The sequence below is a fragment of the Meriones unguiculatus genome, chromosome 6 (assembly GCF_030254825.1).
Source record: "Meriones unguiculatus strain TT.TT164.6M chromosome 6, Bangor_MerUng_6.1, whole genome shotgun sequence".
NCBI lineage: Eukaryota > Metazoa > Chordata > Mammalia > Rodentia > Muridae > Meriones > Meriones unguiculatus.
Window position 1 is genome coordinate 23,257,404 of NC_083354.1, and position 26,570 is coordinate 23,283,973.

General features: G+C 51.8%; 1 protein-coding gene across 4 annotated transcripts in view; it reads right to left on the reverse strand.

The window, feature by feature from the left end:
- Igdcc4 (immunoglobulin superfamily DCC subclass member 4) overlaps positions 1-18,636 on the reverse strand; it is a 35,013-nt gene extending 16,377 nt beyond the window's left edge. The window contains exons 1-4 of one of the 4 annotated variants that reach the window (XM_060384887.1): positions 18,410-18,636; positions 7,026-7,376; positions 6,293-6,434; positions 393-529 (exon numbers count right to left, since the gene is read on the reverse strand). In XM_060384887.1, the coding sequence (XP_060240870.1) occupies positions 393-529; positions 6,293-6,434; positions 7,026-7,353 (607 nt within the window). In that variant the 5' untranslated portion in view covers positions 7,354-7,376; positions 18,410-18,636. Of the gene's footprint in view, positions 1-392; positions 530-6,292; positions 6,435-7,025; positions 7,377-10,296; positions 10,576-17,969; positions 18,142-18,409 lie in introns of those variants that run through there. The other 3 variants (XM_021649588.2, XM_021649589.2, XM_060384888.1) reach the window with 3 other exon arrangements.
- Positions 18,637-26,570: the final 7,934 nt, after the last annotated feature.

The window sequence follows — 26,570 nt, forward strand, 5'->3', positions numbered from 1 at the left end:
GGACTTGTAAATGAACACACGAAACGAATGTAAAAAATTGAAGAAAAAAATGAAAAGAAAGGCAGAAAAGGACCAGAGCACATGTGGCAAGGAACAAGACTGGCAGGAGATTGGGGAGCACCCCCACCTGCCCAGAGTCCTTAGGGCACCTGGAGGGGCAGAAGGGACCAGATACTGCTGGGCATTGACACCCCTCCTTTGATGCCTTGCCTGCTCACCAGTCCCTGTCCAACCCCAGGAGACAGATACTCCATAAGAAGAAAAGAAGCCACCCCCCACTGCAAGTTGGAGTCTTGGGTCCCAAACCCCAGTTCTATCCCGTGTAGAACTACTACCCAATCAGCTTTCTGAAGACCCAGACCTGGAGATCCCCAGGTTTCCTGTGTCCGTACCTCTGAGGGCCACACTGAGCGAGGCCTCGCGGCTGAAGCGTCGGCGGGCTGAATTGGTGGCCACACAGCGGTAGGAGCCCGCGTCACTGTCCTGGACATCCAGGATCTGGAGGACGCCATTGGGAAGGGTGATGAGCCTTGGGAAGGAGCAGAGGGAGCCTGTGAGGGGAGGGGAGGTGATGGAGGAGGTGCCCAGAGTGACATAAATGCAAATCCAGATTGTAAGATACAACCTCACCCCACAGACTGGCAAAGACCAAAAGAGTCAATAGCAGCTGAGGTGGTGAGGAAACCGAGGAAGACCCACTTGTCTTGCCGGCCTCACCTAATACACTCGCTTTCCCGGGCAACCTGGTAACACAGTTCAACGTCAAGAAGATTTTGATCTAGCCCTAGCACTTCTGGGACTCTCTACCACAGGCTCAGGCACGTGCAGCAAACATGGCGGTGTTCACTGCAGCCCTGTCCGCAAAGCCAGAGGCTGGAAACTGTTGGCTGCGTCCTGGCTTCACGGGTCTGGGGACTTCCTGCGATGGAATGCTGCAGGTCCAGAAGCCATCTGCACAGTGCACTCTGGTGCCCCAAGATAACTTACTTTTTATCACACACACTCACACACACACACACACACACACACACACACACCAAACCAATCTGCGTTTCTTGCTTCTTCTTTTTTTTTTTTTTTTTTTGTTGTTGTTTTGTTTGTTTGCTTTTTTTTTTGTTTTGTTTTTTTCAAGACAGGGTTTCTCTGTGTAGTCCTGGCTGTCCTGGACTCACTTTGTCGACAAGGCTGGCCTGGAACTCACAGAGATCCACCTGCCTCTGCTTCCACAAGTGCTGGGATTAAAGGCGTGCGCCAGCACACATCCAGCTCAATTTGAATTTCTTTTTTTCTGGGGATTTTTGAAAACTATGCACATGCAGATGTGGCATGTGTTAGCATGTGTGTAGATCTGCACCGGTCTATAAGTGCACAGGTCTGTGCAGGCGTTAGTACGGTACCTGCAGAGTCCCGAAGATGCTGGAATTACAGGTGGAGCTGGAGTTACGGGCAGCTGTGAGCAGCCTGGTGTGGAGGCTGGGGTACTCTGGAGGACCAGCACACACTCCTAACCCTGAACCATCTCTCTGGTCCCCACCCTCTTTATTAACCTCTCACCTTTGTATTTTTTTCTCTCTCCCTAATAAAAATTCCCTTATCTCATTTCATCCTCAAACGAATCCCAAGACACAGGAGAATCACAGTCTCCATTTTATGGTAACAGACTGAATCCCAGAGTAGGATGTTCACCCAGGGACTTCACGCTGCATTAAAACCTGGACCCAGGGCTGGGGATGTGGCTGGTTAGTAAGGTTTATCTAGTATGCACCAGGCCCTGGCTTCCGCCTTCAGCGCTGTATAGCCCAGTAATGGTCCATGCCTGTAATTACAGCACGAGGGAGGTGGAGGGGGGAGCCTGTGCTACATGGTGAGTTTGAGGCTAGTGTAGCTGGCTTGATGCCAAGCCACAAAACAAAACATCTCCAACCCAGCTCTCCTGGTCTGAGAGGCTGTGTCCAGCCCCTACTCATAGTTAGGAATGCCTGTGGGAGAGAATGGGTGTGCTTTCCAGCAGGCCCCACCCAGCAATCTGCATGGCAGTTTAGAGGACCAGGAGGGATGAGGCCATTGCTACCTCCTGGGCGGAGGGTTGAGGATGTCAGGAGACCCTTCTTGAGAAATTTGGGGGTGGTGGGCACTGAGTCTACTCAATGGAGTGGAAGGTGATGAGGCTGTCTCCAGGGTGAGCTCCAGGTGGTGAGAACCTTACTTAGTGTACAGACTGCTGGAGCCAGATGGGGACAGGCAGTTGTGTGCTGGTGGAAGACTTTTGCTCCTGGAGAAGCAGGGGCTGAGGAAACCCAAATGTGAGAGCAGTGAAGTGGCCAAGAGACTGAAGAAGGCCACAGGAAGACACCCTAAGCAGGTGCTTGGGAACCGCCACAACTGTATCGCCCCTTCCTTTATCCCTCAGCTGAACCTGTGTCTACACCCAGCCTCCCACCTCAGCTCCAGATCCACTGGCAGATGTGCTGAGGTAGAGAGGCGGGGACAGTAAAGCAGGAGAGCATGCAGGGAAACACCTGAGCCAGCACCCAACCTGCTGCCACCAGAAATCAGTGGGAACAAACAAGCAGAGCCCTCCTGAGGCCCCGTGGCTGCAGACTACCTAACGTGCTGCAATCTGTGGCTCTTCCTTTCCCTCCCTCCTCCAGCCAGTCTGTGTCTCTGGGAATCACCCCCTCTCTCTAACCCTAAGGGTCTGGTCGTGTCAGGGAAGTGGCCTGGAGAGCTGAGAGAGAACCTGCTTCTTGAGCAATGCCGCGTTCTTAGCTTGGGGTGCGTGGATGGGTACATTCCCTCCTCGGGCACAGAGCTGCAGCTGCAGCCAGAGGCAAGGCCTGTACCCTACTCCCCGCTGTCTAAAGCTTTTCTGGTTTTGTTACAATGTGGTTTTGGCAGCTCTGACTTCTGAAAGGTGTCCAGGATGTGTTTAGTAGGGGAGAAGTCACAAAACAGTGTGTAGGAAGCAAGCCTGGCTTCGGAAAGGGGTTAAGGGCTAGGTTGGGGTGCATGAAGAAAAAGCTGGCGTTGGCAAAGCTTGCATAGTGCATGGGGCTTCTTCTGTGATGCGGGATTATTGGGGACTTTTACTTGTTGAGTGTTACAAAATGAAAAAAAAATTGGAATAGGTTATCACAGGATGGTCTGGAACTCATTGTGTATGGCTAGGATAAGTTTGATCTTCCGATCCTCCTGCCTCTACCTTCCCAATGTTGGGATAGGAAATTTTCTTTCTTTTTTTTTTGGGGGGGGGGGGGAGGAAGTGAAGGGGATGGTGAGACAGGGTTTCTCTTTCTGTGTAGCCCTGGCTGTCCTGAAACTTGCTCTGTAGACCAGGCTGGCCTCTGTTTCCCAAAACATGCACCGCCACTGCCACCTGGCATGAAACTACCAAACGTGAAAAGTGTGTGTATTTCCACACTTTTGTAGCTGTGGGCTTCAACACAGAAGGAGAAATGGCAAGGAGAGAGAGAAGCGGTCCTAATGCGTGTGATTGTGACGTGTCTGGGCAACCATTTTCTCATCTAAACAAGGGTCCAATGATTCCTGTCCTGCACAGTCCCACGAGCTCACATTCCTTAAGGGGCATGGACACTGTAAGTTACAAACTGCAAACACATTTACACAGGCACGAGCCACACCTGTATTTCAAAGGACCTGATGGAACACTAAAAATGGTAAGAATTGTTTCCTTAGTAGGTTTAGAAGTAGGCGACTTCTCTTTTAATGTTTAGTTTCATTCATGACCAGCTCCCATGGGGAAAAAAAAGTATCCCCTATTAATCAAAATTAGTGTAAGTAGGTTTGGGGTGTGGCTCAATTGGTAGAGTAATTTCTATCGTACACAAAACCCTGGGTTTTATCCTCAGCACTTCATGAACAGGTGTGGGGGCACATGCCTGCAACCCCAGCACTCGGGAAGTAGGAGCAGGAGAATTAGGAGTTCAAAGCCAGCCTAGACTCTAAGAGACTCTGCCTTAAAACAAACAAACAAACAAACAAACACTACCAGGATGCTGCCTGGGTGTTTAGCCTTTATCATTAGTTAAAAAAAAGAAAGAAAGAAAAAGAAAAACCAAACCAAACAAAAATGTGCCTGCATTTGTACTGCAAACGATCGGGGCCAACTCTAAGGCACGTGATCTCCTGCAGCCACTGGGCTGAGGTTATGACAGCCAGGTTATGAGATATTTGTTTATCTGGGCACATGCAAAAATACATACCTTGGCCGTAATCAAGTTGCTGTTTTAGACATTTCTTTATTCCCTGACACAATGTGCCGGGACATGTGAGCCTGGGCTATTTATAGGCCAGGATCAATTTTCAGAGGATTTGGTGGCGAGCACTGCTGGAGCCGGGGAGCTGGCAGCCCCACCTCATGGGTGAGGTCTGTGGCTCCCTGGGATAATGCCTGAATTAGATGCTGGGAGGGGAAGTCTGATCCCCACTATTTTGATGAGGACAGCCTGGTCTACATAGTGAGGTCTAGACAGCCTGGGAGACCCTGTTTCAAACAAAAACAGAAACCTAACAATGAGAGAAGAATAAAACCACAATTAATAAATGGGGCTAGGTATGGTGGCACAGGACTGTAATTCTAAGACTGGAAGCTGAGGCAGAAGCCAGCCTGGGCTACCTAGCAAGGCCCTGTGTCAGAAAACAAACAAATAAACAATTATAATTCCCTCCCCCTCAAATAACAGTGGTTGGGCAATGAGATAAATTTTCTTTCTTTTTTGTTTATATGAACTTTAAAAATGTTTCTTTGGAGGCTGGAGAGATGGCTCAGAGGTTAAGAGCATTAGCTGGTCTTTCAAGGGTCCTGAGTTCAATTCCCAGCAACCATGCCGTGGCTCACAACCATCTATAATGAGATCTGGTGCCCTCTTCTGGTGTACAGACACACATGCAGGCAGAACACTGTATAAATAATAAATAAATAAATCTTTAAAAAGAAAAAAGGTATCTTTGGATCCAGCCACGGCACCTTTAATCAGCACTCCAGGAGACAGAGGCAGGCACATCTCTGTGAGTTCGAGGTCAGCCTGGTCTACAAAGTGAGTCCAGGACAGCCAAGATTACAACAGAGAAACCGTCTTAGAGAGAGAGAGAGAGAGAGAGAGAGAGAGAGAGAGAGAGAGAGAGAGAGGCAAAACAATAAGAAAATATGTATCTTTGGGCTGAAGATCTAGCTCAGTTACTAACAGTACTTGCTTAGCAAGTCCTGGGTTCCATTCCCAGGACTACGTAAGTGGTTATCTCGGTACTGAGCAGACAGCAAGATCAGGAGTTCAGGGTTATCCTAGGCTAATGTTGAGTTTGAGGCCAGCCTGTGCTACAGTGAGGCCTTGTCTAAAAACAAAACAAAACACCAAACATGCTATAAAGATCACATTTTGGGAAATTACAGCTTAATGTCCTTCCCACGTCATTCACAGTTATGGGGAGAACAGAGCTGAAAGCATGTGCTAAGGGCGAGTGGAGGCCAAGCTACGTAAGGATCCTGTCTGTCAACTTTATCTGCTCACAGGTGCTCAGGGACTTTTCTACACCTTCCCCTCCCACCACGGGACAAAAGTCAGGAAGGGTGGGGCAGCCCAACAGTCAAGGAGTTGGGGGTACTTGGGAGTGATTTGGAAGCCAGTGTTCTGAACCCAGGGGGAGCTTGCTTCCATGCAGCAAGGGGCTTGGAGTGTCCCAAAGATGTGTAAGGATCCATTGGGGGAGGACCATGCCTTGAAGCCACAGAGGCATGGAGCCCGCTGTGTGCGCATCTGGACTTGCCAGAAGTCCATGGCAGGTTGTCCTCTGCTTGGCTTTCAACCTGGAACTTCCCTCAGATTGTTCCGCCAAGCCACTGTCTTTATGAAAAAGGAGGAAAATGAAACAAGACAGACCCTGCAGCCTGCTGATTGGGTGCCGGAGCCTGACAGGGTAGAGTGTAGACCGGAAGAGAAGTAGGAGTCCAGGGGGAAACACCAGAGGAACCTTGGAAAGAACAAGCTGAACGGAGGCCAACCTGCCAGTGGCTCCTGGTGTGATCATAAATAAATAAAGCAAATGGTGCTTGGAAGGGCTGTAGACGGTCCCCCAGTTCTGTGCACCCCAGCCTGGCAGGCAGCTTCTCTTCCAGAGAGGAAGCCTTCTCACTGGGCTACAAGTCAGGCTAGTGGTTGTCTCTGGGGTGAGTTTAGGCGAATGGAGCCACCTTAGCTGTGAGAATCCCAGTTCTAGGCATGCCCCAGAACCCTCTGCCCTGCATATTGGCTCAGAGTCCCTGTAAGACACTCACCGAGGCTCCTTGGGCACCGTCACCTGGTTCTTTTCCCAAGTAATGACGGGGGCTGGCAGCCCCTCAGTGTGGCATTCAAAGCGTGCTGTCCCGTTCTCCTCCACTGTCTGGGACTCGGGGTGCAGAGAGAAGTTTGCCAGTGCTGGGGATGAGCATAGTGATGAGAGAGAGTGAGAGCAAAGGTAAGAGAGCAAACACAGCAAGCACAGTGGCACAGAACACAGAGTCATGGAAACACACAGCCAAGCAAACCCAGAACAAGGGAGACACAGTTGTCAACAGGGGCAAGGTGGCCAAGAGAGAAGAAATAATCACTGGTCAGATAGTGCCGGCAGATGCCAACATTACCATCCTGGTCACTATAGGAAGGTGCACATTTCCTAGTAGTCTGTGCCTCTGGAGAGCTCTAAGGGGCCAGTGCCAGGAGGAGAGGGCATGGCTACATCCCTGTACATTGTGCTGTGTGGGTATGGAACGGGAAGAGAAACCTCTGGGCCCCTGACCTCTGGCTGGCAAGCCAGCCCTATACATTAGAACAAAGGGTGGGAAGAGGAGGGTGATAGAGTGAAGACACACCTGAGGGGACCCCCTGAGTGGGACAGGATAGGAGGCAGGGAACCCGGGCTGGGCTCCTGGTCCTGGTGCAGGTAACTATCTTTAGATCCTTCTCCCCACCCCATCCCTTCCCTTTGGTCTCCAAATCTCAGCCCTCACCCCAGATGCAAGCACTTACTGGCAAGCTTGACCACAGCAACCTGGCTGGCCACCACTCCCAGCGGGCCATGGGCCAGACAGGAATAGCTGCCCTCAACGACCTTCCGGGTCCCAAGAGCTTCATCACCATCGCTGTCCTCCGGTTCTCGAGGCGAGGACAGCCGCAGGGAGCCATTGGCCAGCAGGTGCAGGTTGTCATGCTCCAGCACAGCACCTCCGTCCCTGTTCCAGGTCACCCTGGTGGGCAGACTGGCAGCGGCGGCCCCCAGGCTACAGTCCAGCACCACAGCCTGCTCGGGGCCCAGGATCACCTGCAGTGGCCCCACGTCACAGCTCAGCTTGACCATTGTCTCCTGGGGCAACAGCTCCCCTGTGAGGGGGAAGAGGCATCAGGGCTGTGGGCGGGCGGCCTCCTGGTCCCTGATCAGCCACCCAGTGCCAGTCACTTATGGGAAGACCCTGTATCTATCGGAACCAGTTCTCCCTTTGCCAGTAGCTCCTTACTCTTGGGTCCCATCTCCCCATAGTTTGGCTTCTTCACATACACACACACACACACACACACACACACACACACACAAGCTCACCGCAGCCTATTACAACAGCTGGAAAGTAGCCTCAACCCAGATGTTTGCTTTTTCACCTGATGAGTGACTGATACTTTACTCAGTCAGCAAGGGGGATGAAGTGCTCCCAATGCTAGTGCATAGAACCCTGGAGACTTCATGCTGAGGGAAAGACACCAGTCACCAGATGCCACAAACTTTGTGATCTCATGTCTGTGAAATGTCCATAAGTCAGAAAGTGGATTAGCAGCCACCAAGACTCTTGAGCAGAGAGAAATGGGAAGTGACTGCTAAGGGGCACGAGGTTTCTTTTTGATGAGAATGTTCTAGAATTAGACGGTGGCCAAGGCAACAGGACTTTATTAGTATATTCAAAACCACAGGGTGGAGCCCAGTGGGCTGGCGACGGAGCTCGGATGGTGGAGGAGGGCTTGGTTAGCATGCATGAGGCCAGGGTTTGATCACAGCACTGCACAAGCAGTCCCAGCACCAAAGGGATGGAGCAGGAGGATCAATAGTTCAAGGTCATCCTCAGCCTCAGCTAGGTAGCAGTTTGGAAGCCAGCCTGGGCTATGTGCAACTGTCAAAGGAAAGAAAGCAAGCATGCTTGTACACATGGTAAATTCTATGCAAGTGGTGAGCTGTGTCTTAGTTTAAAACAAACATGGCGATTCTTCCTTTTAGGGCTGCAGTGGGTGTCCACTGGGACGACGTGTACAAGATGCAGCACTGCCTGGCACCGTGTGGTGGCTCAGTGGTTTTCTTCCCTCAGGAATCCCATGGGTCAGTTCCACCACTATCACCCAAGCAAATATACACCACAGGCTAGAAATCTCTGAGAAACGTGCCAACGTGCCATGAGTGTAAGACAAGTAAGAGGACGCGCAAGCGCAAGCAAGCGCGCGCGCGCGCACACACACACACACATACACACACACACACACACACACACACACACACACTTACACGCTGCCTGTGAAACCTCACACTCTCCCTGCCACGAAGGAGAGAGGACTATCGGAGAAGAAGGCACACGCTCCTGTGTGGAGGAAAATCGCTAAGGGAAGCATTTCTTTTTCTTTTTTTAAATGCTGATTTCTTTTTAATATATTTTTTTAAACTTTATTTTGTGTGCATCAGTGTGAAGGTGTCAGATCCCTTGGAACTGCAGTTACAGACAGTTGCGAGCTGCCATGTGGGTGCTGGGAATTGAACCCGGGTCTATTTGGAAGAGCAGACAGTGCTCTGAACCACTGAGCCATCTCTCAAGCCCCCGGGAAATACTTCTTATCACAGTCAATGCTTCATCAGGGCTCATCACTATCCTGCAGCTATGGGTCCCCATGTGGGTCCTTCATCACAGCTGACCTGCTGCGTCCCATAAACACTCAGTAGCTCCCTTCCTAGTCTCTGGCTCTACTCCTCACTGCAAGGCAGAGTGGCACCTCTGAAAGCAGACCCTTAGTCATGAGGGGCGACATCCTCATGAGGCGGGTCTGGAGTGACAAAGCAGGAAGGCTTGGGCCAGGCACTTCTTCCGGGTCTTGGTTTATTCACTGGGACACAGATATCTGTTCCAGAGCAAACAGCACCATTGCCATGTCATCCCACACTGTTCCTCTGTCTGCCACACTGGTCAACACCTACACCCCTCTGTGTGTCCATGTTTTCTCTCTATCCAAAGAAGAATAAAATAGCCCAGGAGCTGGAGAGATGGCTCAGTGGTTAAGAGCACTCCTTGTCCAGAGGTCTGGGATTCAGGCTGAGCATTGCCATCAGCTCACGACTATCTAGAACTCCAGTTCCTGGGGCTCTGATTCCCTCTCCCGACCTCTGCAGACAGGAGGCACACAGGAATACCTGCAGGCAAAATACCTATATTCATAAAGGTAATGATAATAACGCTGGCGATAGTAACAGGTTTGGCGGTAGAGCTGGCCTGAGTGATACACACGTGCTAGGGAAGAAGGCAGTCAGTCCCCTCTTCTCTGCTGGTGCAGTCAAGGTTCCAAGGGCTGGGAAGATGGCCCACTTGAAAAAGTGTTTTCTGCACAAGCGTGAGGATCTGAGTTTGGATCCCCAGCACTCACATCTGTACCCCAATGCTGGGGGGAGCAGACAGGTGAATCCCTGGAGCCCGGTTTAGCCATTAATGGGTATGTTACCCTTGCAGGGTGCTGGGTTCAATTCCCAGCACCTGCATGGTGGCTCACAATCATCTGTAACCCTAGTTCTAAGGGACCCTAGGCCCACACACCTCCACACACATATCCACAAGCAAAACACTCACACACACCAAATAAAAAAATATTTTAAAATAATTTAATTATTTATCATAATTTATTATATTATCACTATGCAATAGCTTTAATGGTGGTATTTTCACAAGTGATGTCAGGACAAGACAGTAAATGCACAGTCTGAGCAGACAGGCCAAGAGTGAATAAAGTTTCATGTTACTTTAGCCGCTGAGACAGCTCGAGGCCACCTCCTCCCCAGTCTCCCTTCTCAGCTGTAGCGTCCCCATCTGCCGGTATACAGGACACCGGAGGTTCTACGTTAGCCTCAGGGAACTCCATCTCATCCATGCCCTCACCTTAAAAAAAGGAGGATGACCTCTGACCTCCTCATGCACACCCTTATGTGAACCTGTACACACATCATATGTGTCAGTGATGTGTACATCACACACACACAGAGATCAAGGTCCCAGTCTCACTTTACCTGTCAGCGGTGACAGCTAGGTGTCCTCTCTGAGACTCAGTTTCCAGGTATTTAAAATGCAGATGCTACTGAGCCTTTGAGAATCAACCAACCGCTGCCTAATGGACATGGCTCAAGAGGTACAGGCGCTCATTCTTTTTTGGTGAGGTACTGGGCATAGAAGCAAAGATTTTGTGCAGGTCAGGAAAAGCTCAGCACACAGCTACGCCAGAAGTCCCGTTCTTTAAGACCCTGGCACACGGTAAGCTGCTACACAAACGCTCTTTGCTGCCCTTAGCATCCAGCCCTTTCTCCTCTAAAGCCCCAGATTCCATGATTCAAATTCAGAGTTGTGGAAGGCAAGCCTGGGCTCTCAGCCCAGCAGCTTCAAACGCTCTGGTGCAGGGGCAGGGCTGTAGGCTTGGATTTCAGGGGAGAAAGCCCCACATAACACGAAGCTTCGAGCCCTCTGGCAGCCTCCCCCACCCCCTAAAGCATGTCCGGGGCTTGGAAAATCCCCTGCCGTGCTGAACAAACAATGTGAACAGTTGGGGCCCAAGCAGCTGCTGGGTATGTCAGCAGCCCGGGCTCTGGCGGGCAGGACAGCGCCAGAGGGGCTGGTGGCTGGCAGGGGGGCCCAGGAGCTCCAGTTCCCTTCCTGAATATTCATGGATCAGCAGATGTCTAGCTTCACCACCTCAGAGGAACCCAGCAAGGCGGAATCGGGGAAAGCCTCAGGGACGAAGACACAGAAAGAACCGGGATCCACCTCACAGAGCAGCGGGGCTGAGCCCCAGCCCCAGCGGACCCATTCCAAAGGCAACTCCCGAAGTTCAAGGTCCATTTCGCGGACGAGGAAACAGTGACCAGAGAGAAAGGTGGGGTGGGGAGATCTGAGCAAACTGTCCTTTGACTTTCAGGGGATGAATCTGCAGCTGGGGAGGGGGCTAGTCTCCTGAAGAAGAGGTTTTCCAAGAAACTTTGCCCAGATGTCGGCCTCTCTCCAGGAGACTTCTCTGCCTTCCTCCGGGGAAGATTTTGCAATTCTCTTAAGTACTCTTCCTCTCTCCTAAAGGTGAACCAAGCTTTGCGCCTCACCCCCAACCCCTTCCCCAGGATTTAGGTCCAGTCATTTGTTGCACAATCTTGGGTTAGCCCCGCCCGCTTCTCAGTTTCTCCACATTTGCATCACACTTCTTGGGCTGCAGCTCAGGCCTAGCAGGCTGAAGGCCCTGGATTTGATCCCTAGCTCTGGATAACTAGGGCTTAGTCGTACACACGTGAAAAAGCAAAGTATTGGCACTGGGGAGACTGAGGCAAGAGACCCAGGAGTTCAAGAGCAGGGTAGGCTCAACACTACAAACACGAAAGCGCAAGGTCATCCTCCTCAATATAGGGAGTTCAGGTCCAGCTGTGATCCAAGAAGACCAGAGCAAACCAGACCAAACCAAATTTCTTCCAGAACAGAGAACTTACGTTTGAAGCTCACTGACAGCCTGAGACGTCATTTAATTAAAACAAAACAAAAGATTAACTCTTATGTGTTTAAGTGTTCTGCCTGAATGTATGTATATGCTCCACATGCCTGCGGGGTGCCTGTGCAGGTCAGAAGAGGGCTTCAGACTCCCTGGAACCCTGACTTCCTTGTGGGTGCTGGGAACCACACTGGGCGCTCTTAGCCACCGAGATGTCACCTTGGCTTCTGCCTCTTTTGAAAAGTCTTTTTACTCTGCCCCATAGAATAGCAATGTCTACTTTAATATGTGTCCGCTTTCTCCACCACCAAGCCCCTAGGAGTGGTATCTGAAAGGGGATAGACCTTCCTTGTCCAAGGGCTCTGGCTCCCCTAACCACTGTATGGCTGACTCCCAAAGTCCTTTGCAGCAGCATTACCATCTCTAGACTGGTGTGGCAGGAGCACACAGCAGGTACCAGGAGAGCTGCTGATCACCAGTCTTTTGCTTGCAGGGTTTTCCCTCAATTCTCTTCCAGTTTTTTTGGTAAGATCCTACCAGAGATATAGAACTTCTGTTTTTGTGGTTTTTTTTTTTTTTGGGGGGGGGATCTCTCTACCATTTCTCAATCTTAGTATTTTCTTTTTGAGACAGGGTCTTTCCATATAGCCCTGTCTGTCCTGGAATTCACTGTGTAGACCAGGCTTCAACTCTCAGAGATCCCCCTACCTCTGCCCCCTGAGTGCTGGGATTAAAGGCTTGTGCTACTATGCCTGGCCCTCAATCTTATTTTTCAAATTTTTTTTTTTGAGACATGGTCTCACTATGTAGCCCAGGATCCCGCTGCTTCTGCTTCTTTTACAGGTTTGGGCCACCATGCTGGGCTCTGAGAAGCCCTGGACCCACTTAAGAGGATACATTAGATTTTATTAAATCTATGAGAACCTAGTCAGAAAGGCACTCTGCTACAGAGTTCTGGGGTCTGCTTGGAGCTGTTTGGTGAGGTCATCAGGAGCCTGAGTTGGGTTCCATTCTCCAGAAATGTTCAGGAAGGACAGGGCATGTTTGTGGGGGAGGGAGAGAGCAAGGCCAAGAACTTGCCACAAACAGCAGAGCTTCCTCGCTGCTCTGCACAGATTTACAGCTCATTGTCAGTGGAAGGGCAGACCTCCCTGACACCATATGCTGCTCTTTCCCCCCAAAAAAGACACAAGTCAGCTTCTCACAGAACCCTGGCCACCTTCCTTCCCACACACTAAGTCCTTCTCTCCAACAGCTGGAAGGAGAGTCCGGATGGGTGCCAGGACACAGGAGGGGCCTCAGCCCTCCCTCTACATACAATCCTAAGAGTGAGGCTGAGTGGCATCTAGGGTGACAGCAAAGCCATATGAAACATGGCCTGCCCCCACCCGGTCCCCCTGATAACGCTGTCCACCCTGCCATACATAACAAGCCACCCCTAACAAGCCACCTCTGGGAGTGCCTTGTGGGTCCCTTGCTATTTCTTCCTAGAAAGGCTTTGAACCAGTCTGACTTAGACACTTGTCTCTCCTCCTCTTCCTGCCGGTAGAAAACTGGGTGCCTGAATGCTGCAGTGACCACTCTAGATTGTTCTCAAGACAAGGTCCCATATAGCCCAGGCTGGTCTTGAACTCTATGTGCAAATGAGAATGACCTTGAACTTTTGATCCCCTTGCCTCTGCCTCCCAAGTGCTGAGATTACAAGGTAGGCCACAGGGCCACCAGCCTGCTGGGCAAAATGAGCTACAACCCTGGTCTGGTTTTTGGTCCGCCCTTAACAATCTCTTAGGATCATATCCTAGTTGGCCTTTAGGCTTTAGCATCTAAAACAATGTGTTGTGTAGAGTAGATCCTCAATACATATTCCTCAAATGGCTGTGTAGACCCTCTCAAATAATACCATAGAATCCCTTATGCCTCTCTGAGCGTCAGTTTTGTTATCTGTGAAAATAGATCAGAGTGATCTTCAGGGCTAAGCATGATCTAAATAAGACAGACAGAAGCTGCACGGCATATTATGTGGCCTCTACTAAACACCTAATAAAACGCTGTAGTAACAGCGGGACTGGCCGCAGGGCATGCGCTGACTGGCATTGTGCTTCTCAACCCTGGGTCCAATACTGCACACATTGTGTGTGGGGTGAATCCTGTGAGCCAACACTCAGAGGGCAGAGGCAGAAGAACCAGCAGTTCAAGGCTGCAGAGTGAGTTCAAGGCCAGCCTGAGCTACACTGGACCTGTCTGAAACAAGCAAGCAAAAACCACACAGAAAAAAAAAATAGCAAATTCATACTAAAACTCGGGGAGTCAGAAGCAGGCTGATCTCTGTGAGTTCGAGGCTAGCCTGGTCTACAAAGCAAGTCCAGGATAGAGAAGCCCTGTCTTTAAAAAAAACAAACAAAACCCAAACCAACCAAACAAACAAACAAAACCAAAAACTACATGATAGATAAGAAGTTTCCTATCAAGTGATGGGGTGTCCTGATGCTCACCCAGGATCATTTGGCTTCCATTTCCTTGATCCCAGTGACCCCATGGTCCCTTCACATCCACAGACTGGAGTCCTTGCCAGGAGACAGCAGGAGATACGGCCGGCCTAACCCAGAAGAGAGCACACTGGACTTCAGGACCTCCTTTCTGGTTTTCCTTCCCTGAACCCTACTTTCCCTCTCCTTGACCAGGCTAGGATCTTCTCCACAGAGCCTCTTATTCCTCCACCTTCCCTCCCAGGAGACCCAGGCTCGCCTGGCAGTGACATCTGTTCTGCATCTGGAATTCCATGTCTAGTTGCTATACCTCAGAGACATTGAAGCCAAAGTGAGTGGGAGGTGGGTGAAAGAGGATTCCATATCCTTGGACCAACCAGAAGAGAAGACACACACCTAAAGCTGCTAACGTCTCTTATGGGAGGAAGTGCAGAGACGGTGAACTTGTTACTGGGGCACCAAATCCCTGGGAAGAGTGGCTGGTCTGCCTTACAAAGAAGAGCCAGGAGACTGCTCTGGTCCCACTTGAGTTCCTAACTGCATAGTTGCTCAAGTTTCTCATGTGTATGTGTATGGGCTCACGATAAAATTCTTTCTTTTGCAGATCGAGTTCCAGGACAGCCAGGACTACACAGAGAAACCCTATCTCAAAAAACAAAAACAAATAAACAAACAAAACAACAACAACAAAAAAGAGTCCCTATTAAAAGAAGGTTTTAGGGCCGAGAGATGGCTCAGCAGTTAAGAGCACTGAGTGCTCTTTCAGAGGACCTGGGTTCAATTCCCAGCATCCACAAAACATTCACAAATGCCTGTAACTCCAGTTTCACTCATGTTTCATACATGCAGGCAAAACACCAATGTACAATGTACATAAAATCTAAGACATATATATATATATATATATAAAGCTTGTAGTGTTGGCCTAAGTGTCAAGCCTCTAGGATGGGCCTCTGAGTGTCAAGGATGAGAAAGGGATGGAGGGTGGGGCTTTCCAGGCAAGGAAAAGCTCCTATGTTCTCAGAGCTCGCTGTGTTCTCCAAGCCCCAGATTCTAATTCAAGCGGAAGGGGGAGCCCACTCCTCCATAGGAGAAAAGAGCTTAGTTTCCTACCATTGGCCTCAGAAGGAAGTCTCACTCCTATGAGCTCACAGCCACGGTCTCTGAGCCAAGAGCACTGTCAGGGGCCTAGCTGGGCACCGGCATTGCCGTCCCCAGTGACTGCCCTTCGCTCTGGCCCCTGTTGACTTTGTTGGGAAGACAGTTATCTCTGACTTGCTTCTCCCTCACATCTTATAAAACCCATCGGTAGGGGCTGGAGGGATGGCTCAGTGGTTAAAAGCACTGGCTACTACAGAACCCAGAGGACCTGGGTTCAGTTCCGAGCACCCATATGGTGGCTCACAACCAACTGTAACTCCAGTTCCAGGGATCTGACAGCATCAGCTGGCTTCCACAGGCACTGGGCACACACGTGGTGCACAGACATATTTCCAGGCAAAATAGCCACAATAAGATTGCAAACAAGCAGAAACCCATCTATCTATGCTCACGCCCTGCTGATCCCACGCATGCTTCTATTCCACTGGCTGCCACTGCTCTGCCTCCGTATCTCCAGCTCTTGCCCAGGACTGGAGCATCCTGCCTAGCCTGCACTATCCGTTCTACACACTGGCTACAGCGAGCTAGGCTGAAAACCTGCCCACACTGGGGCAGGAGAGTCTCGGGACAGAAGCCTTGCTTCCTCCTCAGCCTCCTCTCCTGACGCGGCAGTGGCCCGCCCCTCCCCCACCTGCCCAGCTCCCACCCCCACCCCACGCTCTAAACTCCAGCCAGATTTAGTTTGATGCAGTGATGTGAAGGAAATCGCCTCCCAGTGTTGGCACCCCCTGCTCTGAAAGGCTCCTCCCTCTGCAGGGCTGGCTCTTCCTCGCTCCATCATTTCCCTCAGAACCTTTCCTGGTCTTCTGCAGAACCTGGCCAGTCCTGCCTTAGACTGACAGCCTAGGGTTAGGGCCTTCTTCACAACAGCTCGGGCGCCACGCACGCTATCCTGCAGAGTGCTCAGCAAATACTGTGGAGGGATGGATGACCTCCCCTCTATAGGGCGTCCATAGACTGCGGAGGTTTACACACCCGGAGGAGGTTAAGCCAGGGCAAGAATACTAGTTGCTGCAGCATTCAGGTGGCCGACAAGAAGAACCGCAAATGCCCGCTCCTCCCAGTCCGTGCACTGGGGAGCAGGGAGAGTCCAGTCTCCCAACTCTGTCCTCGGTGCCCCGGCCCGAGGCCTCAGAAGTATTTAATAAAGCGCGGGTGCGGTTGCCAGCCAGGATCCCGCGTTCCTGGAGCTCCGGGAAGAACAGGAGGAGGAGGGGAGGCGCAACTATGCCCTAATCCTTCGGGCTCCGCGAAGGCAGACACCTCTCTGACATTTCCCCGGCCGAGTTCACCTGACCACTCCGGGTGTCCCCACCCCACCCCGCGGCCCAGCCCCACGCACAGGCTTCCAGCCCGGTCCACACTCTCCGGGGGAGAGGGGCGTGTCCTGCGGGCCGAGCTGGGGTCCGAGCTGTTCGCAGCTCTCTCCCACCCGCTGTTTTCTGGAGATGGGCCTGGGGTTTGCCCGGCCGGCCGAGGCTCCTTCTCTCCCCCCGCCACTCCCGCCGCCCTCCCTGCCTCCCTCCCACGTGGCCTGGCCCAGTCTCTCTGGAAAGCCGCAGCAGCTGGAGAGAAATCCCCCTCCCCACCCCCACTTCCAAGTCCCTCCCCGACTCTCCCCGGACACATCCTCAACTCCCCCCTCGGCGGAGGAGGCAAGAAGTAATCGAACAAAGCGGGCAGCCCATCCCCCTCCCTGCCCTACCACCTAACCTCCCTTGGGCCGCCCCCCCAAAAAAGACCCGCACACCCCACCGAGAGTGAGGGAGGCCGGGGCTGTGGGAGCAGCTCGGGCACACACACGCCTAGACGCTTCACGACCCTTTCTCCGGTGTGGACAACTGTGGTCTTTACCCCTGACCCCACCAGACACTAGGAGCGGGGTCCTGGAGGGGCCTTGCTGACCTCGTCCACGCTTCCCGGTCCGCCCTTGGGGGTGGGCAGCAGTGACACGCGTCCCGTCCAGAGGGCGAGTGCTGGGCGCGTTCACCAAAGCAACTGGTTTCCTGCCCTTCCCCCCCCGCCCCTCCGAACCCCGGGTTTGAGTCCACGACACCCCCACGTCCCCCCACCGCCCTGGCTGGCCCCAGGGGCCACACCCACTGGGCAAAGTTGAGCGTGGTTTTTCTCGCCGCTGCCCCCACCACGAGCAAGGACACTCCCCAAAAAGCCAAGGCCAAATATTAGCTCAACACGCACCCGGCACAGATGGAGGTGCAAGCGCATCCTCCCGCCCTGCCTGCCCTCTCTCCGGCACACTCGCGACCGCGAGACGCGTGCGGGCAGGGCAGAAGCATGCCCGGCTCGGAGCCGCCCGCTCCGCAGCCGCCCGCGCGCAGGCGATGCCACCCCGCGCCTCCGGCACGCGCCGCGGACACGCTCTTCCGCAGGACACCCCCACCCTGACACACACACACGCACACACTTCACACGCGCAGGGGGACACGCGCGGTCCGGGCTGTGCCCACGCAAGGACACACACCCCCTGCGGCCAAGGCTCCGCGGCCCCCGGCGCGCGAGCACCGCGGGCTCCCAGCGCTCCCACCCGCGACCGCGGCCCCCGGGCCCTTACCGCGCGCGGACAGCAGGCAGAAGGTCAGCGCCAGGAGCCCGCGGCCCGCGTCCGCCCGCGCCATGGGGCCGGGCTCGGGCCGCCGCCGCCGCGTCCGGGCGCCTGGGCCGCCGCCGGGGGAGGGCGCGCCGGGCGTCAGCGGCTCCGGGAGGCGCGGCGCCGCGGGCGGGGGCGCGGCCTCGGCGGCCCGAGCCCGAGCGGGGGCCGGCGCGGGGGCCCGGGCCGCGGCCGGCTCGCCCGCCCCTCCATCGCCATCTTGGGCGAGCGGCCCACGCGGGGGCGCCCCGCCAGGGTGGCCACCCCGCGCCCTGGAGGCCCCGGCGCCCGCGCGCCACCAGCTGAAGGCGGGAGCCTCCCGCTCTCCCGGGCACCTCCGCCTCCTCTCTGCTCCTCTGCACCTGAGCCTCTCGGCCTGTTTCCTGCCCTTGTCCTGACCCTACCTCGGGGTCTCCTCCATCTCTGTTCCAGTCCCAGCCGAGGGCCGGTTCACCGAGCCCTGTCCTTTGCCAGCTCACACCCTGACCCGAATCCTGCTTAGCTTCTCCACGGGCGGCACCACCAGACCCACTGAGGACACCACTGAGCTCTCTAATGACAGAGGGTCAGCACAGCCGGTCTTCCAGCCTCGCACTCCGATAGTGTCGCTTTCATTTTCAGGCCTCTTCTCCACAGCCTCTGACTGACCTGGCCAGGCTAGTTGGCTCAGTGTCTAAAGCTGGGAAATCAATGATAGTCCTGGTCCTCAGGCTGGGTTCGGGGGTGGAGTGCACACAGAATGGCTATTTAAAATGCCGTGTTTGGGGCCTCAGAGATGGCTCAGGGGCTAAAATGCTTGTCGCCTTTGCAGAAGACCTAGGTTTGGGTTCCGGCACCCACTCAGGCCGCCCCCATCAGTCTGTAACTCTAGCTCCAGAAGTCTGACACCTCTGGACCCTGCGGCACCTGCCCCGACAAGCAGACACACACTTACATATGATTTAAAATAAATGAATCATGAAAAAACACACACACACTTGAACCTGGAGAGATGGCTCTAGAGTGTTTCCAGAGGACCTGGGTTCTGGCCCCAGCACCCACAAGGCAGCTACAACCATCTGTAACTCTAGTTCCAGGGGATCCGATGCCTCCTTTTGGTCTTTGGAGGAGCTTGCATGCACTTGATGCATATAAATTCATGCAAGTACACACATACACATAAAAAAAATTAAGCCAGGCGTGGTGGCACAAGCCTGTAATCCCAGCTCTCAGGAGGCAGAGGCAGGCAGATCCCTGTAAAGTCAAGGTCCTGGCTGGTCTACAAATCCAGTCCAGGATAGCCAGGGTTATTACACAGAGAAACCCTGTCTCAAAAACCAATAAACAGCACAGCTTGGTGGCACACACCTGTAATCCCAGCACTCTGGGGGAGAGAGGCAGGAGGATCTCTCTGAGTCTGAGGCCAGCCTGGTCTACAAAGTGATTCCAGGACAGCTAAGGCTAAAGAGAAGAACCCTCCTGTCTCAGAAAACAAAACAAAACAATACATACATATATACACTTTTTTTTTTTAAAGAAAATGCTACATTCTTCCTTTTTTTTTTAATCTATTGGTATTTTCATGACTTAGAATCACTTAGATTTTGGCTCCTATGCTGCCAACTAGCCCTTCCTATGACTGTATTTTTGGGGGAGGGAGAGATCGGTTCCTTGTACCCTCAAACCCATTGTGTAGTCAGAGATGACCTTGAACCTCTGATCCTCTTGCCTCTGCCTCTAGAGTGCTGAGATAACAGGTGTGCACCACCACGGTGAGTGCCGGGGACCGAACCCTGGGCTTCACAGACATTAAGTGAGCACTCAGCCGACTGAGCAGTCCCACTATGTCTGTACTTTGCGGATCTAACGGAACCATTTCCTGTTCAGCCTCATTTTATTCCGGAGTCGTCATCAGCATTTGACTTGGTGGATGCCTCTTCCTTGAAGCCGAGTGATCTCCTAGTCCTCAGGCTTTGATGGGCTCTCGTCTTTATACCAGTGTTGCTGAATGGATGCCTCCAGCCGGAACCATCTCCCTAGACTTGCCTTTCCGGCTACCTGCTCAGCAGTTTACATCCCCAGCTTCCCATCCTTCCTGTCCCTTCCAGAATTCACTGTCTCAGTTCCTAGCACCAATATCCTTCCTGTAGCTGAGATCTAATTTTTTGAATTATTAATTATTAGTATGTATATGGATGATACATGTGTGTAATTTGTGTGGGGGTCAGGCCTGATTGCCACAGCACAGCCTGGAGGTTAGAGGTTTGGAATTTCGCTTCACCTTTTACATGGGTTCTAGGAGCCTCAGCTCCTCAGGCTTTGCACACCAGGCACCTTTAGCCGCTGAGCTACCTCCTTGAGCCTTGCTGCTCAAACCTAAGCAAAACCACACATTCACCTTTGACCCCTCTTCACCTGATTTTCCTTGCTACCATGCTCACCCTCCTCACCCCTCACATGAATTGCTGCTCCTCAGTATGTGGCTTGTTTCTGCCTTCCCCCTCTCAGTGCTTTACAGCCAGTGAGTTCCTATCAAGACATCCTGCACAGCCCTGCTCAAATTTCGCCAGTGGCTGCCATCTCAGAAAGGGGAAACAAAGTCCTGTCTCTGACCCCCCCTTTTGACACTATCCTGCTTGCTCACCCCCTCCCCAGCAGCACTAAATCCTTCCCTTCCAGCCTCAAGACCTTTGTCCAGGACGTGGGGGCAGGGGGCTGTTACATAGAAACAGAGTTCTTGCCTAATATACACAAAGGCCCTAAGTTCAATCCTCGTCCTTTCTCAATGATGAAATGAAAGTGAAGAAAAAAGAAGAGGAGGAAGAGGAGAGGCAGAAGGAGCAATGAGGAGGAGGAAGGAGAGGAGAGAAAAAATGATGAACTTTGCCTAGTCAGCACAAGTTGAGGTCGACTCTTCCATATTACATATTGTCAGGAAGTCTTCCAGGAGCTGAGGATGTAGATCAGTTGTTGGAGAAACCCTGGGTTCAGCCTCCAGCACTGCATGGACATACATGCCTGTAATTGAAGCACTTGAAAAGCAGAAGCCAAAGGATCAAAAGTTCAGTGCTATCCTCAGCTACATGAGGAGTTCAAGCCCAGGCTGGACTATGTGACACCCTGTCTCAAAAATAAAATAAAATACATCTCACAACCGCCCCCCCTCCTGTTCTTCTTCCAGCTTTTATTTTATTTTGTTTTCATTTTTAAAAATTATATTTATCAAGCCAGGTGTTGGTGGCACACACCTTTAATCCCAGCATATGGGAAGCAGAGGCAGGCAGATTTCTGAGTTCGAGGCCAGCCTGGTCTACAGAGCAAGTTCCAGGATGGTCAGGAGTACACAGAGAAACCCGGTCTCAAAAAACAAACAAAACAAAAGCAAACAAAAAATTATCTATCTATCTATCTATCTATCTATCTATCTATCTATCTATTTATCTATCTATCTAGATATATCTAGATATCTATCTTTCTGTCCGTCTGTCTGTCTGTCTGTGTGTCTAAGCATTCGACAGAGCACATGTGACAGTCAGAGAACAAGTTTCAGGAGTCAGTTTTTTCCTTCCACTTTGTGGGTCCCAAGGTCACCAGAGGTTTGGTGGCAGTCACCTTTTCTAACTGACCATCTCACTGGCTTCCTACGTCGTTCTCCTCACACTTCATGCTTTCTAACATGCTCTACATTTTACTTATCTTTTTTTTTTTTCAATACAGGGTTTCTCTGTGTAGCACTGGCTGTCCTGGACTCGATTTGTAGACCAGGCTGGCCTCGAGCTCACAGAGCTCCTCCTGCCTCTGCCTCCTCAGTGCTGGGATTACAGGTGTGTGTCACCATACCTGACTCATTTAATTGTCTTACTTAGTCTGAGCTCCCACACCCTGCTCCATTTGCGCTTCAGAAGGACAGGACGTTTGGCTTGCTAGGTTCACTGCTGACCTCCCAGCATGCGTTCTAGAGCTTTGAAAAGTGCTGGGTAAAAGGTATTAATCACTCAGGGATGAGAGGTACGTGGGAGGCTGAGCTGTGGGGGAAGATATCAGAGCTGTTGCTGCCTGCTCTGGATGTCTGTTCCGGATCTTGACAACATAAAAAGGTGGAGCTGGCAGAAGTAGCCCGGCACAGACCTCTGGAGATCAGCAAGCTGCAGAGCACAGGGAGCGTTGCCAGCAGTGGCAATTTGGGCCTAGACAGTGGCTGAGAGGTTAAGAGCACTTGCTGCTGTTCCAGAGGACCTGAGTTCAGTTCCCAGCATAGAAGTAATCAAGCAGCTCATAACCTATCGGTAATTTCAGCTCCAGGAAATCCAGCCCTCTTCTGTTCTCCAAAGGGTACCTGCACGCACGCACTCAGGCGCGAGCGCGCGCACACACACTAACCATAAAATAAATCTTAAACACAGGGAGAGAGGTATCAGATCCACTGTTGCCTGTACATCCACTGTTGCCTGCACATGTACCACAGCTCTAGATGGGAGCACAGAGCTGAGAAAGGTTCCTGCCTGCCCCTGGTGTGCTTGAGAGTGCAATTATAATTCTCAGTGGTGCATCGTTTTTGACTGGAAGCAGGTGGTCAGGACACCGATGCCTGACGTGGTAAGACAGCCAGGGTTTACCAGAAAAACCTAGTAAGCAGAACCCAGGAAGTATGAACTGAGCAGAGCCTCAGGAGCATGGGCAGGCCAACAGAGAGTCCGGGCTAGGCAGGCGGCCTTGCCTCTTCCCAAAGCAGCTGAAGAGTAGTTAGCTGTGGAATCAAAGTGTGAACAAATGGTCACTGTCTAAGGGGGCAAATTCCACAAGCCGTCAAAAGGGCCAGCTAACTTTCCTCTATGCCCATCTCAGCATCCGGGGTCCAGCTCAGGGGCGGGGTGTGTGCTAGCACACGCAGAGCCCAGGTTCAACCCCAGCATCGGAAAGTAAAAATGCATTACCCCATAGACTGTAGATCAGCGGTCCCCAACCTTCCTAACGCTGGGACCCTCTGTCCCAGCTCCTCCTGTTGTGCTGACCCACCAGCCATGAAATTATTTCTGTTGCTACCTCATAACTGTAATTTTGCTGCTGCTATGAATTGTAATGTAAATATCTGTGTTTTCTGATGGTCCTAGGTGACCTCTGTAAAAGTCACTAGACTTCCAAAGGGGTTGCACCCCACAGGCTGAGAACCACTGCTCCAGACTGAGAGGAAAGGAGGGTGGCCCCCACAAGAATGATGGGCCGGTTCGAGGCAAGGGCTTCACCCACGGAGCCATCTCTGCCCTCCCCCCCCCCATTTTATCTACTTATTCTTTTAAATACTGAAAACATTTCTCTACTATAATTCCTTTTCTTTTAACAGTGTAGGAAGCTTGCAGCCGTCAGCTGCTTCTGTGCAATTTCAGGTGTGATTGGGAACTCAGGAGCCCTGAGGGAGCCATTTGTGTGGTGACACAGAGGTAAAGTACATGTGAACTTTACTGTGAAGGGACCCTCTAAAATGAGCCTCATGGCTTTTGCTTCAGCAGACTTTCTGGCTGCTGCCCGCACTCGGCATGGTCTTCATGGCTCCTGACGCCAGCACATGCTTTCTTTTATGGCAAGTTTATGACCATCAGTAGATGTTAGTTGACACGGCGTCAGGCCCTTCATAGCCACCATGGGTTCCTCCTCTCCACCACTACATTCTTAGAAACGCCCACTTCGATCCCACACGAGCTTGAATGGTTCCCGGGGATAACATGCTGCCTCAGCCTGCGGTAAGGTGCTGACACAGCCGGGTATCCTCCGGCCTCAGTAGGAAGCAGGGAGAGTTCTCTCTCCGGTGTACTTTTTAATCAATAAAACAAAACATTCTATTAGTCTCAAATGGCCTTGTAGAAAGCTTCCAAGTATGTGAGGAATGTTCCAAAGGCCTTCGAAGCGCACTGCTATGGCAAGAGGGAATGAAAGCACAGAGAAGTGAACTCATTTGCTCAGGGCACACAGCAAGTAATGATCAGAGAGTAAACGGTGGCTCTCTAGTCAAAGTCCACCATATACAGTGCTTCCTCCTGCCTCTGAGGGGGCCACTCAGCACTCCACTCACCCCTTGCACAGACATCTGTTTACACTTCTGTCCCCACTGCTAGACTGAGAGCCGAGAGAGAGAACGAGAGTGATCGAGCAAGAGAGAACGAGAGAGAGGGAAGGAGGGAGGGAGAGATCAAATTTTTTTGTGGGGTGGGGGGAGGAAAGGGGTTGAGACAGGGCTTCTCTGTGTAGCTCTGGCTGCCTTGGAACTCACTCTATAAACCAGGCAGGCCTGGAACTCAGGAGATCTGCTTGCCTCTGCCTTGAAAGTGCTGAGAATAAAGGCATGCACCACCACTGCCCATTGGAAGTATATCTTAAAAATCATGAAAATATAGTATTTGCTTGAGTTCCTTTGGAGCTTGAGTTCCTGCTCCGTGCAAAAAGCAGGATAGGTCTTGGAGATGAATCTTCTCACCCAAGGGAGAGTGGGGGAGCATGGGAAACAGAAGGTAACTCTGGTGGAGCTAGCTCACACCCAGCAGCTGTGACTCTGAGCGACCCCTCCGCCTCCCTCGCTGGGGCTGTCCGCACTTAACATGGGTTTTCCAGACTTGTTCTGTGAGCCGCTGTGAGGCCAAACTGGAGTGCAGGAGGTGGTGCTTGGCCGATTTGTGAAGCCGAAGTTGGCTGTCTGCCATCCTTCTGACCCCACCCCTTAACAGCTGCCAGTGGGAGCTGCCTGCTCTCCAGGACCTGCAAGCAAGGCACAGCCACTGGGAGATGACAGATGCTGGGTGGGGGAAGGACCGTGACTCAGCCTCTGGGATCTTGAGAGGCAGGTTCTGGGCCATGAGCAAGACGGGGCTCCAGAAGCTTCGATCCTGGTGGCAGGACTCGGCCTGACCCACAGGCCAAAGGTTCAGTGTGGTGCAGGCTTTGAACCAAGCATCTCTAATGGCAGGGCCAGTGCTAGGAAGGACATATGCTACCAAGTGAGCCAGCCACCATCATCCTCTCCATACTAGCTACTGAGGGGTATGCCGAGTTCCCATGTGGACACGTGAAGGTCAGAGGACAAACTCGGGGATCAGTCGCATTTTAGCTTTGTTTGACACAGGGTCCCTTTTTGTTCACCGAAGCATACGGCAGGTAAGGTCCAGTCTCAGCTTCCCATCTCAGCTGCATCTGGTTCTGGGCCCTCAGGCTCTCTTGGCAAGTGCTTCCTCCAGTGAGCCAGTGCCGCAGTCCGGACAGGTTCCGTTTGATCTTCACAGTATAACAGGGACATTGGTTAGGAGTATTATTCTCCCAGGCTGGTTTTATTTATTTATTTATTTATCCCCAAGGAAATATGTTGAAACCAGAAGCTGTAGGCCTTTTTCAAGCTCGTAGTGCAAAACTGGGATGCTAAACTTGATTTCATTGGCTTATCAGGAAACAACTTGAGGTGAGCTGTTATTCTAGGCCTGGCTCATGCAGATGAATTCATGGATCTGACTGTCAGAAGACTCTTGGGCTTTGTATGACAGGTGAGCTCTCTGTCATTGAACACAGAGATGTGTTCATGGGTCAAAACAATAATTAAGGGCCTGTGATATGGACACTTCATGTCAAGCCGGAGCACCTGAGTTTGATCTCAGGACCCACATAATAGGAGAGAACTGACTCTTGCAAGCTGCCCTTTGACCTCCGCATGCTAGCCATGGCATATGTGTGGAGACACACAGGCTAAAATAGATAAGTATATACATAAATATAAAAATAAAATAATGGTTAATCCAGGCATGGCAGTGCAGGCCTATACTTTTGACAGGGGATGAAGGCAGGAGAGTTGGAAGTTCAAGGTCATCCTTGGCAACGTAAAAAAAAAAAAAGTTTAAAATGTTCATATGTCTAAAGTGATTTAGAGCACTCAGGGAAGCAGAGGCTAGCGGATTGTTGTGAGTTCAAAGCCAGCCTGGTCTACAAGGGGAGTCCAGGACAGCCAAGGCTATGCAGAGAGACCCTGTCTCAAACACCAAAACCAAAACAAAGCAAGAGTGACTCAGAACCTCAATACAAGCTCTGCCAAAAAACAAATGCTAGGGCTGAAGAGACGGTTCCACAGTTAAGAAACCTAGCAGGGCAGTGGTGTGCTCAGCTTTAATCCCACCACTCAGGAGGCAGAGGCAGGTGGCTCTCTGAGTCTGAGGGCAGCCTGGTCTATAGAGAGAATTCTAGGATACCCAAGACTGCATGGAGAAATCATGTGTTGAAAAAATGAAAAAGAAAGAAAGGAAAGAAGGAAGGAAGGAAGGAAGGAAGGAAGGAAGGAAGGAAGGAAGGAAGGAAGAAGCCTATTGTTTTTCCAACCTGGGTTCAACTCCCAGTATCCACATGCCAGTTCACAACCATCTGCAGCTCTGGTCCCCAGGGATCCAGTGCCCTCTTCTGACTTCGAAGTGCACCGTGCACGCATTTGATACAGATATACAGATTAGTCATACACATAAAACATTCAAATAAGTACATCTAAAGTCATTCTAAAACAATACTAAAATTCATATGGAAACACAAAAGACCCTGAAGAACTAAAGCAGCCATGAGCAAAAA